The sequence below is a fragment of the Aotus nancymaae genome, unplaced genomic scaffold (assembly GCF_030222135.1).
Source record: "Aotus nancymaae isolate 86718 unplaced genomic scaffold, 86718_ANA_hifiasm-v0.15.2.pri h1tg000014l, whole genome shotgun sequence".
NCBI classification, from domain to species: Eukaryota; Metazoa; Chordata; class Mammalia; order Primates; family Aotidae; genus Aotus; species Aotus nancymaae.
Window position 1 is genome coordinate 54800743 of NW_026988425.1, and position 16100 is coordinate 54816842.

At 36.7% G+C, this 16100-nt stretch overlaps 1 protein-coding gene across 11 annotated transcripts in view; it reads right to left on the reverse strand.

The window, feature by feature from the left end:
* Positions 1–7851: 7851 nt before the first annotated feature.
* ELOVL7 (ELOVL fatty acid elongase 7) overlaps positions 7852–16100 on the reverse strand; it is a 70633-nt gene continuing 62384 nt past the window's right edge. For all 11 annotated transcript variants that reach the window (XM_064376001.1, XM_064376002.1, XM_021670193.2 and 8 more), the window contains 2 exons: positions 13290–13426; positions 7852–10560 (listed from right to left, as the gene is read on the reverse strand). In XM_064376001.1, coding sequence (XP_064232071.1) covers positions 10351–10560; positions 13290–13426 — 347 coding nt within the window. In that variant the 3' untranslated portion in view covers positions 7852–10350. The remainder of the gene's footprint in view (positions 10561–13289; positions 13427–16100) is intronic.

Here is a 16100-nt window from a genome sequence, read left to right on the forward strand (position 1 = left end):
TTCTATTTTGCTTAAGTAACTGTTACTTTGTGTTTTTATCCTTCCTAGTTGAACTTACAAATCTCAATTCACATCCTTATTCCATCAACCCCTATTTGGCAGTATAGTACAATGGTGAAGGGCGAGAGCTTTAGAATCACACAGATGTGCTTTGACACCCAGCTCTAGCACTTAATAACTGCCTGATTTTAGGCAATTCACCTAAATGCTATAAGTGTCAATTTCCTCATTTGTGTCTCCCTCATTATGAGAATTAGACTACATGAAACATATAAAAAGCTTAATAAGCACCAATCTCCTGGGAGTGCCTTACTCTGGGTTCCTTGATGCAGCATTTCATTGCTTTTGCTGGCATTCTCAGGACCTTCCCTTCCTTGGCCTGCTGCATCTTCCTTACAGATTTCCACCTTGATCCCTGTAAGGTTTCCTCCAGGTCCATGCTACTGCTATCACAATCGTGCAAACTGGGACCACTACAAATGTATAGTCTCCAGTCTCAGCGGTGGGGCCCTACCTGAGGCTGGGAAGTATTTGAAATTTGTCTGTCACTAGGCATGTCTCTTCTCCACTGCATTTATACAATGTTTTCAGTTTCCTCCTCAAACCTTCCCCAGAGTGTTTCTGCTACTTTAAAGGAAAAGAATTTCTCCTCTCAATCCCACACTCCATTCTATCTACTATCCTTCTCAACCCAGCTGTTTGAAAAAGCAGTCATCACTACTGCCTGAGAAAGAAGACTTGATGGAGGGATGTCTCTCAGCTCAACATTCCCCCGAACAACTCACCATTCACCCCGCCAACCCCATCCCAATCAATCCTGCTCCTGGTCCTGCACTCTTGAAGCCGAAACACTAGGCTCGCCTTTCACATTTCCCTCAAGCTCAGGCCAGGGTGTTTCTTTCCTTTTCTCACGTGGAATTACTGTTGGGCATACTCTTCTCCCTCATTTTCTGTCTGGCAAACATCCCCTTGTTTTTCATGAGGCAGCTGATACTACCTCCCCTTTCAAGTCTCTACTTAAGTCCTACCCACCCCCTAGATAGAACTATTTCTCCTTTCTGTCCGTACATTGTACAAGCTAAAAACTACCACTTTTTATTTATTTATTTATATTTTAAATTCAGGGGTATATGTGCACGTTTGTTATATAGGTAAACTTGTGCATGGGGGTGTGGTGCACAGATTGTTTCATCACTCAGGTATTAAGCCTAGTACCCTTTTGTTATTCTTCCTGATCCTCTCCCTCCTCCCACCGTTTACCCTCAGGCCCTGGTATCTGTTGTTCCCCTTTATGTTTCCATGTGCTCTCAACATTTAGCTTCCACTTGTAAATGAGAACATGTGGTATTTGGTTTTCTGTTTCTGTGTTAGTTTGCTAAGGATAATAGCCTCCAGCTCCATCCAGGTTCCTGCAAAGGACATGATCTTGTTCTTTGTGATGACTGCATGTATTCCACGATGTATCTGTACTACATTTTCCTTATCCCGTCTACCACTGGTGGGCATTTAGGTTGATTCCATGTCTTTACTATTGTGAATAGTGCTGGAGTGAACATACATGTCTTTATGATAGAATGATTTATATTCTTTTGGGTATATACCCTGTAGTGAAATTGCTGGGTCAAATGGTATTTCTGTTTTTATAGCTCTTTGAGGAATCACCACATTGCTTTCTACAGTGGTTGAACTAATTTACACTCCCACCAACAGTGTATAAGCATTATTTTTCTCAGCAACCTTGCCAGCATCTGTTTTATTTTTTTGACTTTTTAATAATAGTTATTCTAACTGGTGTGACATGATAAGTTATTGTGATTTTGATTTGCATTTCTCTAATGATCAGTGATGTTAAGCTTTTTCTCATGTGCTTGCTGCCCAGATGTATGTCTTCTTCTGAAAAGCGTTCATGTCCTTTGCCCACTTTTTAACGTTTTTTTCCTTATAAATTTGTTTAAGCTCCTTATAGATGCTGGGTATCAGACCTTTGTTAGATGCATAGTTTGCAAAAATTTTCTCATTGTGTAAACTCTTTACACTCTTGACAGTTTCTTTTCCCGTGCAGAAGCTCTTTAGTTTAATTATATACCATTTGTCAATTTTTGGTGTGATTGCAATTGTGTTTGGTGTCTTTGTCATGCAATCTTTGCTTGTTCCCATGTTCAGAATGGTATTACCTAGGTTGTCCTTTAGGGTTTTTATAGTTTGGGGTTATACATTTAAGTATTTAATCCATCGATTGTGGTGTAAGGAAGGGGTCCAGTTTCTACTGTCTCTACTAAAAATATAAAAATTAGCCAGGTGTGGTGGTGGGTGCCTATAATCCCAGCTACTCAGGAGGTTAAGGCAGGAGAATTGCTTGTACCAGGGAGGCGGAGGATGCAGTGAGCTGAGACTGCACCTCTGCACTCCAGCCTGGGCGACAGAGCGATACTCCATCTCAAAACAGACAAACAAACAAACAAAAACTACCTGCTTAACAGCAGAATATTTGACTTGACTTGTTTGCATGTTTGTTGCCCTCTATCCGAGTGAAAATCTCTGTGAGGATACGTATTATTTGAATTTTTAAAAATATATATTTTAGCACAGTGGCTGGCATATAGTAGGAGTTTAACAAATTGTTGACTGATTGACTAAACCACTAAAAGAATAAGCAGAGGAAGAGAACCTATAACAATAGCACACACTTATTCAGTGCTTCATTCATTCATTCATTCATTCATTCACTCAATACTGTTACTGAACTCCTATAATATGCCAGCCATTGTTCTAGGCACTTGCAGTGAGCAAAACAGACAAAATCATCTACCCTTGAAGAGGTTACTTTCTCATGAGGAAGACAGTCAATCAACAATATGAACTAAGTGCATGTATAGCGTGTTAGAAGGTAATATGTGCTGTATGGAAGAAAGAAAGATCAGCATGCAGGATGCAGTACTGAAAGAGTAAGATCTGAACAAAGGAGGGAATTTAAGGGTTTAGCCAAGCAGTTATTTGGGGAACAGCTCCTTAGGCAGAGAAAAATAAAGAACCCTAAGATGGAAATGTGCTTACCATGGTCTAGTGAAGAGCAATGAGGCCAGTGTGGTTGGAGCAAAGGGAGCAAAGTGGGGATTGGCAGGCAGTGAGGACAGAAAAGCAATGACAGAGTTTTTATGCTCAATGAAGCCAGAAAGCATTGGAGGGTTCAGAACAAAAGAGTTACATGATCTGATTTATATTAAGAGATGACTTTGGCTGCTATTTGGACAAGAAGTTATAGAAGCAAAGGCAGAAGCAGAGAGTCAGATAAGAAGCTATTCCAGGAATCCAGGTATGAGATTATAGCAGCCTAGGATTGGTCAGATTCTGGTTATACTTTGAGGGGAAGCCAGCAGGATTTCTTGTTGGATTTGACGTTGAGTGAGAAAGGACCTGAGGATGACTCTGAGGTTTTTAGCCTGAATAACTGGAAAGAAAGCACTGCTCTAAAAGTTTTCCGTTTTAACTCATCTAATATCCCACAAAAACCAGACAAAGAAGTATTGCTTCCATTTTCAGTTGGCACACTAAGAGACAGAGAAGCTGTCCAGGTTACACAGCTAGTAAGAAAAAGAGTCAGGGTTTGACCAGGCAGGCTGGCTCCAGAGCCTGTGCTCCCAACCAGTGTGCCATGCTTCCTCCCCATGACAGCATCTAGCAGGATAAAAGGCTTTTATACTGAGATAATATAATATTATAATCTAGGTAAATAATATTATAATCTAGTATAATATTATAATCTAGGCAAAATTCAGGTCTGAACAAGGAGGGTTGCCACAAGAATAAAAAGAAAGGTATAAATTCATGTACAAGATAACCCAAAATAGGCAAAAGACACACTGACCAGAATTTGTGCAAGTTTTAAGATAGAAGGCCAGGCAAGGTGGCTCCTGTCCATAATCCCAGTGCTTTGGGAGGCTGCAGTGGGAGAACTGTCTGACGCTAAGAGTTCAAGACTAGTCTGGGCTACATAACAAGACCTCATCTCTACAAAAGATTTAAAAGAATTATCCAGGCAAGTTGCTACTCAGGAAGCTGAGGAAGGAAGATTACTTGAGCCCAGCTGTGTAAGGCTACTGTGAGCTATGAAGGTGCTAATATGCTTCACCCGGGGCAACAGATCAAGACTGTGTGTTTAAAAAAAAAAGAAGATAGTAGCTCTGAGTTTACATCGTCACATTCAAATACTCAGATGCCTAAGTTGTAAGGACTATATACAGAGTGTCCTTTTGTGTGGCCTGGGCACTTAGAGATACTACCTCATACCAAGCTTTCTCCCTTTAGTAACCAGAGTGTATCCCAAACTAATTGAATCCTGTAGGTCCTAGAATACAAACAAGGTGCAGCAATGTTTTAATAATGCTGTGGTTTGAACATAGGCAAAAATGTTCATATTAGATAGGAAGAGTGTTACAGTTTGTAACTTTGTCGGGTTATAAGTACATGTACAGCCTGACCTGATACTGGCTGTCAATAAAAGGTAGGAACATGCCCAGCCAGCCCCAGGAAAGTAAGAGCCCTTTGGCCCTCTCTCTGGGGCAGCCTGTTATAAAAGATATGTTGTATGGCCTGTTACATTGTCATTGTATCTGCTAGAAACATCTAGAGAAATTTCTGTCCTCACCCCCTCCCCAATCAGCATGTACCTCATGCTGCCTGAAGTGAAGAGAACCGTAACACTTGGTCTCATTTAATCTAGGGACCCACCTTCAATTCCACTCTCAAATCTGAGTCTATTTCTCTGTGCAAAGGGCCACTGTCTTGGTGAAAAAATAAAACAAAACGGCACTTACTTTCATCTATACAATTAGTCACTACAAACCAGAACCGTATGAATTAGATAGGCTTTAATTCTTCTAAAGAGAAAAATAAGTATTCTTATCTACTTTAGGTAATACTCTGTGTGGCAGACTGTATTTTTCAAGTACAATATTTCTCCCATTCTACATGTTCTTACGAAGTAGCTTTTACATTCCTCCCACTGAGGGACATGGTCTGTGTCCTCTCCCCTTGAAAATGGGTGGGCTTTTGCACATGGTAAGTGATATTCCTTGACTTCTATGGCTAGGTATAAAAGGCAATACAGCTTCCACTTTGTTCACTGGAATGCTTACTCCTGAAGCCTTCAGTCTGACTCCCCTGAGACTGCCATGCCGTGAGGAAGCTCAAAGTAGCCCAAGGGGAAAGACCACATGGAGAGGACTTGAGACTACATGGAGATCTCCAGGTATCCCCTACTGCCTCAACCTTCTGGTTCCTCATTAAGCCACAGTCTGACTGCAACTGCACCAGGAATCCCAAACAAGAACGACTCTTCTTCTCAAATCACTGATCCTTCAAAGTGGTGAGAAATGTAGCTTTGATGTAGCTTTAAGTCATCAAATTTAGGGGTGATTTATTAGTCAATAATAGATAAACTGTAACAGCTTGAGAAACAATGCTATTTACATAAAGATAACAAAGGCTACACAAACAGTATACTAACTGATAGAAAAATATAAGCTAAATATGTACGCTGAATATATACAATATGTAGTCTATATTAAAAATTATATATCAATCATTTTGAATGAATCTATTATATATAATACATTATATCTAACTTATATGTATATTTATTCATCCAAAAATAATCATTTAATCATTGGCTGATGCCAGACACAGTGATGGACCTAAATAAGTATGTTCAATCACTTTTCCATTTAGACACTTGAAGAATTATATGTACTCCTGTGCAAAATAGTGGCCCATCATGGTGGTGGATTCTCAGTGGGTGAGGTTACATCAGGTGCTTACCCAAACTTCATTTCTGACCTTCTTTCTAGTAGAATCTAATTTTCTTGGAGATGACAATGTGCCCATCTAGAAAATTATAGTTCACAGCTTCCCTTGCAGCTAGAGATGGCCATGAGGCGGTTTTGACCATTGAGATGTAAGTGGAAGCTGTTGTGTGGGACTCCTGGAAAGTCCTTTAGAAGGAAACAGATCTAGACTCTATTGTATTTGGTACCCAAGGAAGCATACAAAGACACCTTCTTCCCTTGCAGTATATGGTATATGTGGATTTTCTCTATATCCTTGCCCCTCCCCAGAGTACTTAGCTACATGGCATGATGCTTTGGAATGACAGACAGTAACTACAGTCTGTTATACCCAATTGCTTCCTACAAGAAGGAAATACTGGAAAGTGCTGGTGACAGAGAGCTTTGGGCTCCATGTAAGGGATTCTTTTCCAGAAGCTCTCATACCCAGGCTGATCATGTTACTCCTCCATCAAACATCTTCAGTGGGTCCTGATGAACATTACATTGTTTTATCAAAGCTAACTACTTAACATTAGGAAAATAATATTGCAAATCTGTAATACACTTTTCACTTGTCAATAGGTATGCTGGCTTTGTTTTTATTAACATTTTATGTAGGCCTGTCTTTTTAAACTGTACTGTAAACTTTTTAAGGGCAGGGACCACATCCAGTACATATTAAAGTTTCTCATGACATTTAGATGCAGTGAAAACCCTAAATACGGACTACCAGTGAAAATATGGCAGTTCTATTATTTTGATTTCTAACTTAAATAACATCTATATAGAACATTATAGTACACATATTGCTTTTTAAAAACTGGACAATTTCAAACATACACAAAAGCAGACAGAAGAGTATAATAAACTCCTATGAAGTGAACCCATTACCCAACTTTAACAATTATCAACACCTCCTTTTCTTTTTACTAGAGTATATTAAAGTGAAATCAGACAACCTATCATTTTACATATACATACTTCAGTGTATATATCTCACATATAAGGACTTTAAAATATATCCATCTGCAATACAGTAATATCTAATATTAATAACTCCCATCTTTTAAAATTTAGTTCATGTTCACTTATATCTAACTGTTATAAGAATGTCCTTTTATGATGGTTTGTTCAAATCAGGATTCAAATGACATTTGGTTAGTATATCTTAAGTCTTTTCATCTACAGAAGTTACCTTCTCTGGTTTCCTTTTTTTAATGTCATTTATTTATTGAAGAAATCAGGTCATTTGTTCTATGGAATTTCCTACTTTCTGGACTTGGCTGATTGTATCCTCTTGGTGTCTTTTAACTCTTCTGTATTTCCTGTAACTAGTAGTTTAGAATAGAGGATTGATTAGATTCAAGTTCAAAATTTTTTTTGCCATGAATACCTCATAATATTACAGTGTATTAAGAGACAAAACATCTGCTTGTCCCACTTTGAATGACATTAAGATTGATCAGTGAGTTCGGGTCGTATCAGCACAAGCCGTCCCCATCAACCTTTCTTCTGTTTCCATCCCTACTGGCTCTAAGAAATGGGGTTAGCTAATGATCACTGTTTTTTTCAGTTTTAGCAAATCTTCTCATTTTAGCAAACAGTGATCATTAGCTTGCCCCATTTATTAGAGCCAGTAGGGATGGAAAAACTATTCTTTTTTGTTAATTTTTTCCACTTAAAAAACCTTGCCTAAAAATATACCACTAATTTTTAAAATTCTGTACAACCTAAACATATAACTCAAATTCAAATTCCTTGGTAGTCTTCCCAGTCTGCTAAGTGGCAGAACTGTCACTCATTTGGCACCTATCATCTACTGCCCTGACATATAATTTCATCTGCCGGTTGGTAAGCTCCAGGAGATACCAATTATGTCCTAGGTGTCTTTGTATCCCAAAGATGAACACTGCACATGTACAAGAAATACATAAAATAACTTTGATTGGTGAGTATTCAAATTAAAAGCCACCGACCCATGCAAACACATGCAGCTAGATTCCAAAATGGAAAATACACATACATATATATGCAATAACACAAATTTATTATAATACACAGGGAAAAACAAACTTTAACAATGTCCACGGAGTGTTCCAGTCTTTAAAAAGTTAACAGAAATAAAGCGTAATAGAACATAATGTCATAATTTTATAATTAAGGCAGTAAAATGGCAAAGTCCTATAGATATTTAAAAATCTATATTTGCATTTATTTACAATATACATATAGGTCCTCAAGGATTCATAGAGTTTTATGTAATAAACTAGATTTGGAACTATTTTTTTTTGTTGTTGTTGTTTGTTAGGTAAGCAAACCGAAACAAATTAAGTCCTGAAAAGTGGGATGAAATCCCAAAGGAACTCTATGTGATCACACAGAACTCTTTTAATAAATATGGCCTATATAAATTCTATATCCAGTGAAAATCATTTTGATCCACAATCATGTTGATGTTTCTATGCAGGATACTTTTGGCAGTTATGATTTATTTTGTAGCATTCTAGCTCTCCACTTCTATTCATATAATTGAGTATGTGTTTTATTATATGTTAGCTCATAGGCAAGTTAAACATTTCAAAGATTGCAGGGAGGTTATACGAGGTTGTATGATGAAGGTCGGAAAGTATGCAAGAATTAAACTCTCCTGTTTCATCTATTTTATTTTTGCCTCATTTTGGTCTCTATTATCACTTGGGGTCTTTGGAAATGGTGTGATTTATAACAGCACCTGACATACCTTCTCATTTTACCGCAGGTTAGATATGAAGAGCCAAACCTGGAAAACAGTTAAGGAGTCCTGAGACCTTGCAGTGAAATAAATTAGAGCAGCAGTTTCCTTTAGCTGTGCTCTTTTGTCCTTTATTTTTTTAAAAAAAATATATAAAATTACTCCCATTTATCAACCTTTACCTTCTCATACTGTAATCAAGTGAAATCGCAAAAGATTACTCAAAGGCAAATAACCTTATGAATCTGGTAAGTGTAAAGATAAAAGGCCAAGATATTGAGTAAAACTTAGGCATTGTTGTACAATAAGTATATCTGTGTGTTCAAAATTAACTGGGGCCTTAAATTGTTTAAAGTCCTATGAACATAAACAGTCCTTCAAAACTGAATATAAATAAAAGAAGAAAAAAACTGGGAAAAATTCACAAATGTCCAAATATTGCTATTTCTTGGACAAAACTCTGCTGACTAATAGTTTTGGTTTTCTGATAAGAAAATGTAAAAATAACAGAATTTTAGAAAGTAGTGATTTTAAAGAAACAAAGTCTATGCCAAATGAGTTTCAGTCCTTCGTTATATGGTTTATAGGTCTGGAAACAGAAATCCAGGTTGTTGATTAATTCACAATTCTGGAAAATATTTTATTGTGCAGTATATCTATAACTTTACATAATCTATAGCTATTATGTAGTCTGTCTCTCTCCCAAAGTAGAACAGCCCTTGCTTACATAATCAATTTTCCCCTAGATATTCTCTGTGCCACAATTTGCCTCTAGTTGCTTCACAGTCACTCTAACCCAATCTGGAAACTGTGTACAATGGGTAATATTATTTATGATTTAAGGTTGTACCTGCAGTGTGCTAATGATCTGAACATTTAAGTATCTAACCTATATATTTAACCAAGATAATAATTTAAACCATGACAATGTAAGAAAGTGGTGTGATACTATACCAGACAACAGATTTTTCCCACTGAACTACACAGTACGTTTTTCATTGACAAATTCACCTCTTTCCAAAGATATAGTTAATTGTAAAACAGTAATAACATAGTGTTCATTAACCCATTAAAACAAATCATCTTATTTTCAAAATAATCAACTGAATGAAACTTGGTGTCAAATGCATCAGGGTACTAACCCAAAGGATTGTTACTGCGAAACTGTTTGTACAGCAAAAGGGTTGTGAGGAAGTCTTATCAGCAGAACTGGTGATGGCTACTCAAAAGATCCTTTGAAAATTATCATTAGTGATTTAAAATGACAAGTTATCAAAAACTCACTCAATTTTCACCTGTGTTAGCTCGCTAAAATGGGAATTAACTCTAGAGCAAATATAGTATCTTCTGAATATAGTCAATAAATGACAAAGTCAGGGCCTACGGTTGGAGGTTTCCAGACCCAGCAGAGGGAATCTATTGTATCACATGGATCTCCGTCCTTGCTCAAAATATCTAATGGTATTTTTCATCTTTACTGGACTTCCTTGAAGAGTACTGTATTGCTTCATATCTTCCTTTCACTGTAACAAAATGTGTTAAACAAAACCTTTGGATTCGGTTTAAAAGCCCCTTTAAAAAAAAAGAAACAAACTCCTGGCTGCTGTAGGCTCTAACTATCAGAAGACTGTTATCTGGGAGCTTCAGGCTCTCAAATATCAGACATCCCAATAACTTATCATAAAAATACAAGCTCTTAGTTTTGAAAAATATACAAAATGCACTGCATAGGTAAATATCTCGATTGTCAAGGAAGACAATGTATCACTTTCGATCATAGACTTATGTTGTGCTTCAGTGATCTTTGTTTTTACAAGTTCCATTTTTCACAGTTTTGGGCAACCTCTGACCTTTGGTGTAAGCACGGTACCAAAAATGGAGAAAGAGCAGCAGAAAGATGCAACCGTAACTCATAATGACGTACAGAAAGACTGGAAACTGATACTTGCAATCCTCCATGAAAAAGAACTGGCCTATGTGGATGGTGACAATAACAAACTGGACCTAAAAAATGAAAGCATGAAAAAAAATTATCCAGATATGAAGAGTTACAATTCTTTACCTACCTATGTTTATGTACACCCAAGGTGCAGGGAGTGCACTGTTGGACAGAGAAGTCCATCTTTAAATCTAGCCTTCCTGGGAGTGATATGGGTGCTATAGTATCAAAAGCCAGTTGGAAGTATGGATCCACTATTCAGAACTGCAAAATGGCACAACCGCAGGGTCCATATTTAAATGTTTCCTTGTGCTGTGCAGTGCAGCAACCTTTTCACTACTCACAGAATCAACAGAGCAAGTTTTCTCTATAAGTCTCTGACTTGAGTCCTTGACTATGATGAAATGACCATGGGACCATTACCTTGTGGCCTACTTTTTCAGGATGATTTCAATTTCAAATATTCTGTCCTGATATTGGACCAGATATTTTAATTTTTGGAAAATGAAAACATTTTACCTAGAGCCCCTTGAATTTTGTAGTAGCCAAAGCATCTCTGAATCTTTATACCTGCCACTTGTCCTCCACTGTCATAGGTGGAAATGTGTCTGAACTGCCAACTGAGGCAGAGAATCTATAAGGTATAAGAGAGAACTGGTGGCCCTTCTAGTAGGGCTCAAGGGCTCTGTGGGGCAGAACATCTTACACAGTCCCAAAAGGGACCTTTTCCAGGCTAATATTCAGATTTTCTGGTTATCATGTTTTCCCTGATTAAAAGGCAACATGGGTTTTATGGAAATTTTAGAAAAGTAAAACTCTATAGATAACAATTACCCACAGTCTATCTAGTTATAATAATGGTTAAGATTTTCATATAGTTTATTATCATGTTATCCTTATCATCATCAACTTTCCTTGCATTATCTTAATGTATGTTTCTGACATTCCCATAGCATAGCCATTTATTCCTCTCATTTTGCAAAAGAGAAAATAAAACTTTAGGAAGACTAAGCAATGTCCTCAACATTCTATGCATGTGTGTACTTGTACTTGTGTATAATTAATTCCTTTGAGAATATAATGAACAAATGTCCATCCTATTTTTTCTACATCAGTATTTTTCCACATTATTAAAAAGTCTGTACAACATTTAAGAGTATGTTAACAGAACAAAAGCCTAAAAACAAAATTATATATGCAATACTATACAAATCATGTAAAAGGTATATACATATGCCTGAGAGAAAAACTGGATGAGAACAAAATAAAAACATTAGCAGTGATTATCCCTGGGTGGTAGAATTACATGTATTTTTTTTCTTTTTGCTTAATTAGGTGTTCTCACTTATTGGCAATGAGCATATACTACTTTGAGAAAATAATATTTTTTTAAAGAAGCAACAATGAGTAATTTTCATGACTTCATAGTATTTCAAAGTATGAATTAAAATAGTCTATTTTATGATTTCCTTATGGTTGGTCATTGAGCTTGCTGCCAATTTCAGATATAACAAATAAGTTTGCAAGGAAATACTCTGATCTTAACTTTGGATCCTTACACATTAAAATATCAATCTCTCACCTGGGAGAACACATTATATGAATGTACCAAATTTCATTTAGCAAATTCTGTAATTGAAATCTGTAACAGGATTTTAATAAAAAATTAATCTTCAACACACTATCTAAGCCAAATTCATATTTTCCCATTGGTGTTACTGGCAGACTATGACATCAATTTATTATAGACTGCAAATATGGAAATACAAGGATGGCAGAATTCTCCTTTTAATAGATGCCAATAAAATTTACAGCAAATCATCATCTCAAACCCATAATTATTCTCCAAAAAAATTAAGTACCATATATTTTGAGAATTAATGCTTAGAATGTATTATTAGGTCTAAACTGAGTGCCTCTGCTCTTTCAAACACTGCTTATATAAGGGGCAGTATTCAGATTTATGTAATATATATATGTTGGTCTAACCCTCTACATTTTTAATTCTCACAATGCTTTTTATTGATTGGAGGAAAGATGGACTTATAAATGTTAGGACTTGAAGGGTAAGCACACAGGAAGGCTCATCATTCCCTCAAAGTTGCATTCCTTCAAGGTCATTTAGATCTAATGAAATTTCTAATTTAGTGTTATATCTATTGACTGTCTTACAATTTTGGAATTATTTTGATCACAAACATATTTATTTTTGTACAAATGCATAAAATAGTATAAAGATGGCATAAAAATACACATGCTGGTTTAACTGTCTCAGCCTCCTGGTTACCAAATATGCTTTCTTTTCAACAAAGTTTCTAACAACGTTCAGCTAACATATTAAGAACAATGATGGTATATTATATAAGGGCCAGACACTCAACTCCTATTGTTTTGTTAACTTTGTTCTTTTTCTTTTTTGAGATGGAGTCTCATTCTGTTGCCCAGGCTAGAGTCCAAGGCGTGATCTCAGCTCACTGCAACCTCTATCTCCCAGGCTCAAGCAATTCTCCTGCCTCAGCCTCCCAAGTAGCTGGGATTACAGGTGCCCGCCACCACGCCCAGCTAATTTTTGTATTTTTAGTAGAGATGAGGTTTCATCATGTTGGCCAAGCTGGTCTTGAACTCCTGACCTCAAGTGATCTGCCCGTCTCGGCCTCCCAAAGTGCTGGGATTACAGGCATGAGCCACTGTGGCTGGCCAACTTTGTTGTTTATTTAACTAGTATCCTATTCACAGTAAAAACAAGTGACTCTAGTTGTTTCATATATGGTTTTAAAGAAAATTAATTACTCACAAGCTGTAATGATGTCAAATATTTTTTCCACCACAAATACTTCTGGTAGGCTGGTCCCAGCGCACAGAGTCCATAGTAGGAATACATGACTACATGTACAGCTGTATTCAGAAAGGCATGGAATGTTCCCAAACCACCTGGAAAATAAAATTATTGTAACATGGGGCCATTGTTCCTTAAAATGAACCACATTTTTGTCTAAACTTAGTTTTCTGTATAATTATTTCTTAAATTTAGGGAAAAAATATATAAAATATAAATCCTGTTAACTATCAAATTAGAGGGAGCTGAATAGTATATTTAGTAAAATATAAGATACACTTCTGAGAAAGTAAATTGGCATGTCTTTATTTTGTCATATCTTAGCATAAGGTGGTCTTATGATTTGAGTTTACTTAAACTTAGTTACCTTTTAAATATAATATATTGCTAAATAATAGTAATAACATTTATATTTTAGTGAGGGTTAACATATAGAAAGTACACAAAGTACATTAATCTTAACTTGATGATTTTTCATGTATGTATACACCCATGTAACCACCAAGATCAAGATATAGAACATTTCCAATACCACGTAAGATTCCCATGTGTTCTTCCACGAATATACCCCTCCCAAGGTAACCTTTACTCTAACTTCTTATCACCAACTACTAATTTTGTCTGCTATTAAACTTCACATAAATGGAATTACATAGGATGTACTCTTTTGTACCTGGTACATATATTGATAGTTTCTCTTTTTACTACTTCATAGTATTATACCATATAAATGCATCATTAGTTACCCATTCTCCTATTGACAGACATGTGGGTTGCTTCCAATTTGGGCTATTCTGAATAAAGCTGCTAAGAATATTTTTGTACATGTGATTGTGTGGAATCAAATTTACTTTTCCTACTCTCAATAATCTTCATTAAATAATTTTGGCAGTAAAACCACTGGCTTTCATTAACAAACTGCTATATTTACTTTAATGAATTATTGTTTTCCCAAAGTAAATATCTATTAATTGTTAAACCATCCTAACTTACTGCTTCCAATTAATTATGCCTTCCTATCTTGGTTTTCCTCTTCTAATTTTGCCACATTTCCTACCGATCACCTTCAATTAAGAATAGAAGCCAAGAACATGTGGGAATGTAAGAAAAGATCATTTCAATTGTCTTTAGCTAGACCAGTAATATAGCAGAAGGGGTAACAGGGTGTTCAGCTGATAGTGTGGCAGGGGGAACACTGTCCCCTAGGGTCCCTTTCCTAAGAAGAACAATCTGGAAAAATATGTATTCTTTATGTATAGCCTGAGTCAGCTTAGTAATGTTGACCTGGAATTTACAATTTTCTCTAAAACATTCTATTCTCTTAAATCTCATCAAATTAGATTATGGTAGAAGAAGAACTGAATTCATAAACACCATGCATTTCAGAAAGTTTAAAGGATAATACAAATTCATCACTTATAATCTTAAAAGGAAAAAATCTAATAAAATTGTTACACAGGAGAAATTATTATTTTTTTCCTTAATTTTTTTTTATTGCATTTTAGGTTTTGGGGTACATGTGAAGAACATGCAAGACTGTTGCATAGGTGCATACGTGGAAGTGTGATTTGCTGCCTTCCTCCCCTTCACCTATATGTGGCATTTCTCCCCATGCTATCTCTCCCCAACTCCCCACCCCCCGCTGTCCCTCCCCTATTTCCCCCCAACAGACCCCAGTGTATAGTGCTCCCCTACCTGTGTCCATGTGTTCTCATTGATCAACACCCGCCTATGAGTGAGAACATGCGGTGTTTGATTTTGTTCTTGTGTCAGTTTGCTGAGAATGATAGTTTCCAGGTGCATCCATGTCCCTACAAAGCACGCGAACTCATCGTTTTTGATGGCTCCATAATATTCCATGGTGTATATGTGCCACATTTTCCCTGTCCAGTCTATCATCAATGGGCATTTGGGTTGGTTCCAGGTCTTTGCTATTGTAAACTGTGCTGCTATGAACATTCGTGTGCATGTGTCCTTATAGTAGAACGATTTATAATCCTTTGGATATATACCCAGTAATGGGATTGCTGGGTCAAATGGAATTTCTATTTCTAGGTCCTTGAGGAATCGTCACACTGCTTCCACAATGGTTGAACTAATTTACACTCCCACCAACAGTGTAAAAGTGTTCCTACTTCTCCACATCCTCTTGAGCATCTGCTGTCTCCTGATTTTTTAATGATCGCCATTCTAACTGGCATGAAATGGTATCTCAATGTAGTTTTGATTTGCATTTCTCTAATGACCAGTGATGATGAGCATTTTTTCATATGTTTGTTGGCCTCATGTATGTCTTCTTTTGTAAAGTATCTGTTCATATCCTTCGCCCACTTTTGAATGGGCTTGTTTGTTTTTTTCTTGTAAATCCGTTTTAGTTCATTGTAACTTCTGGATATCAGCCCTTTGTCAGAGGAGTAAGCTGCAAAAGTTTTTCCCCATTCTGTTGGTTGCCAATTCACTCTAATGACTGTTTATTTTGCCGTGCAGAAGCTGTGGAGTTTGATTAGGTCCCATTTGTCTATTTTGGCTTTTGTTGCCAATGCTTCTGGTGTTTTGGTCATGAAGTCCTTGCCTACGCCTATGTCCTGAATGGTTTTTGCCTAGATTTTCTTCTAGGGTTTTTATGGTGTTAGGTCTCATGTTTAAGTCTTTAATCCATCTGGAGTTAATTTTAGTGTAAGGTGTCAGGAAGGGGTCAAGTTTCTGCTTTCTGCATATGGCTAGCCAGTTTTCCCAACACCACTTATTAAACAGGGAATCCTTTCCCCA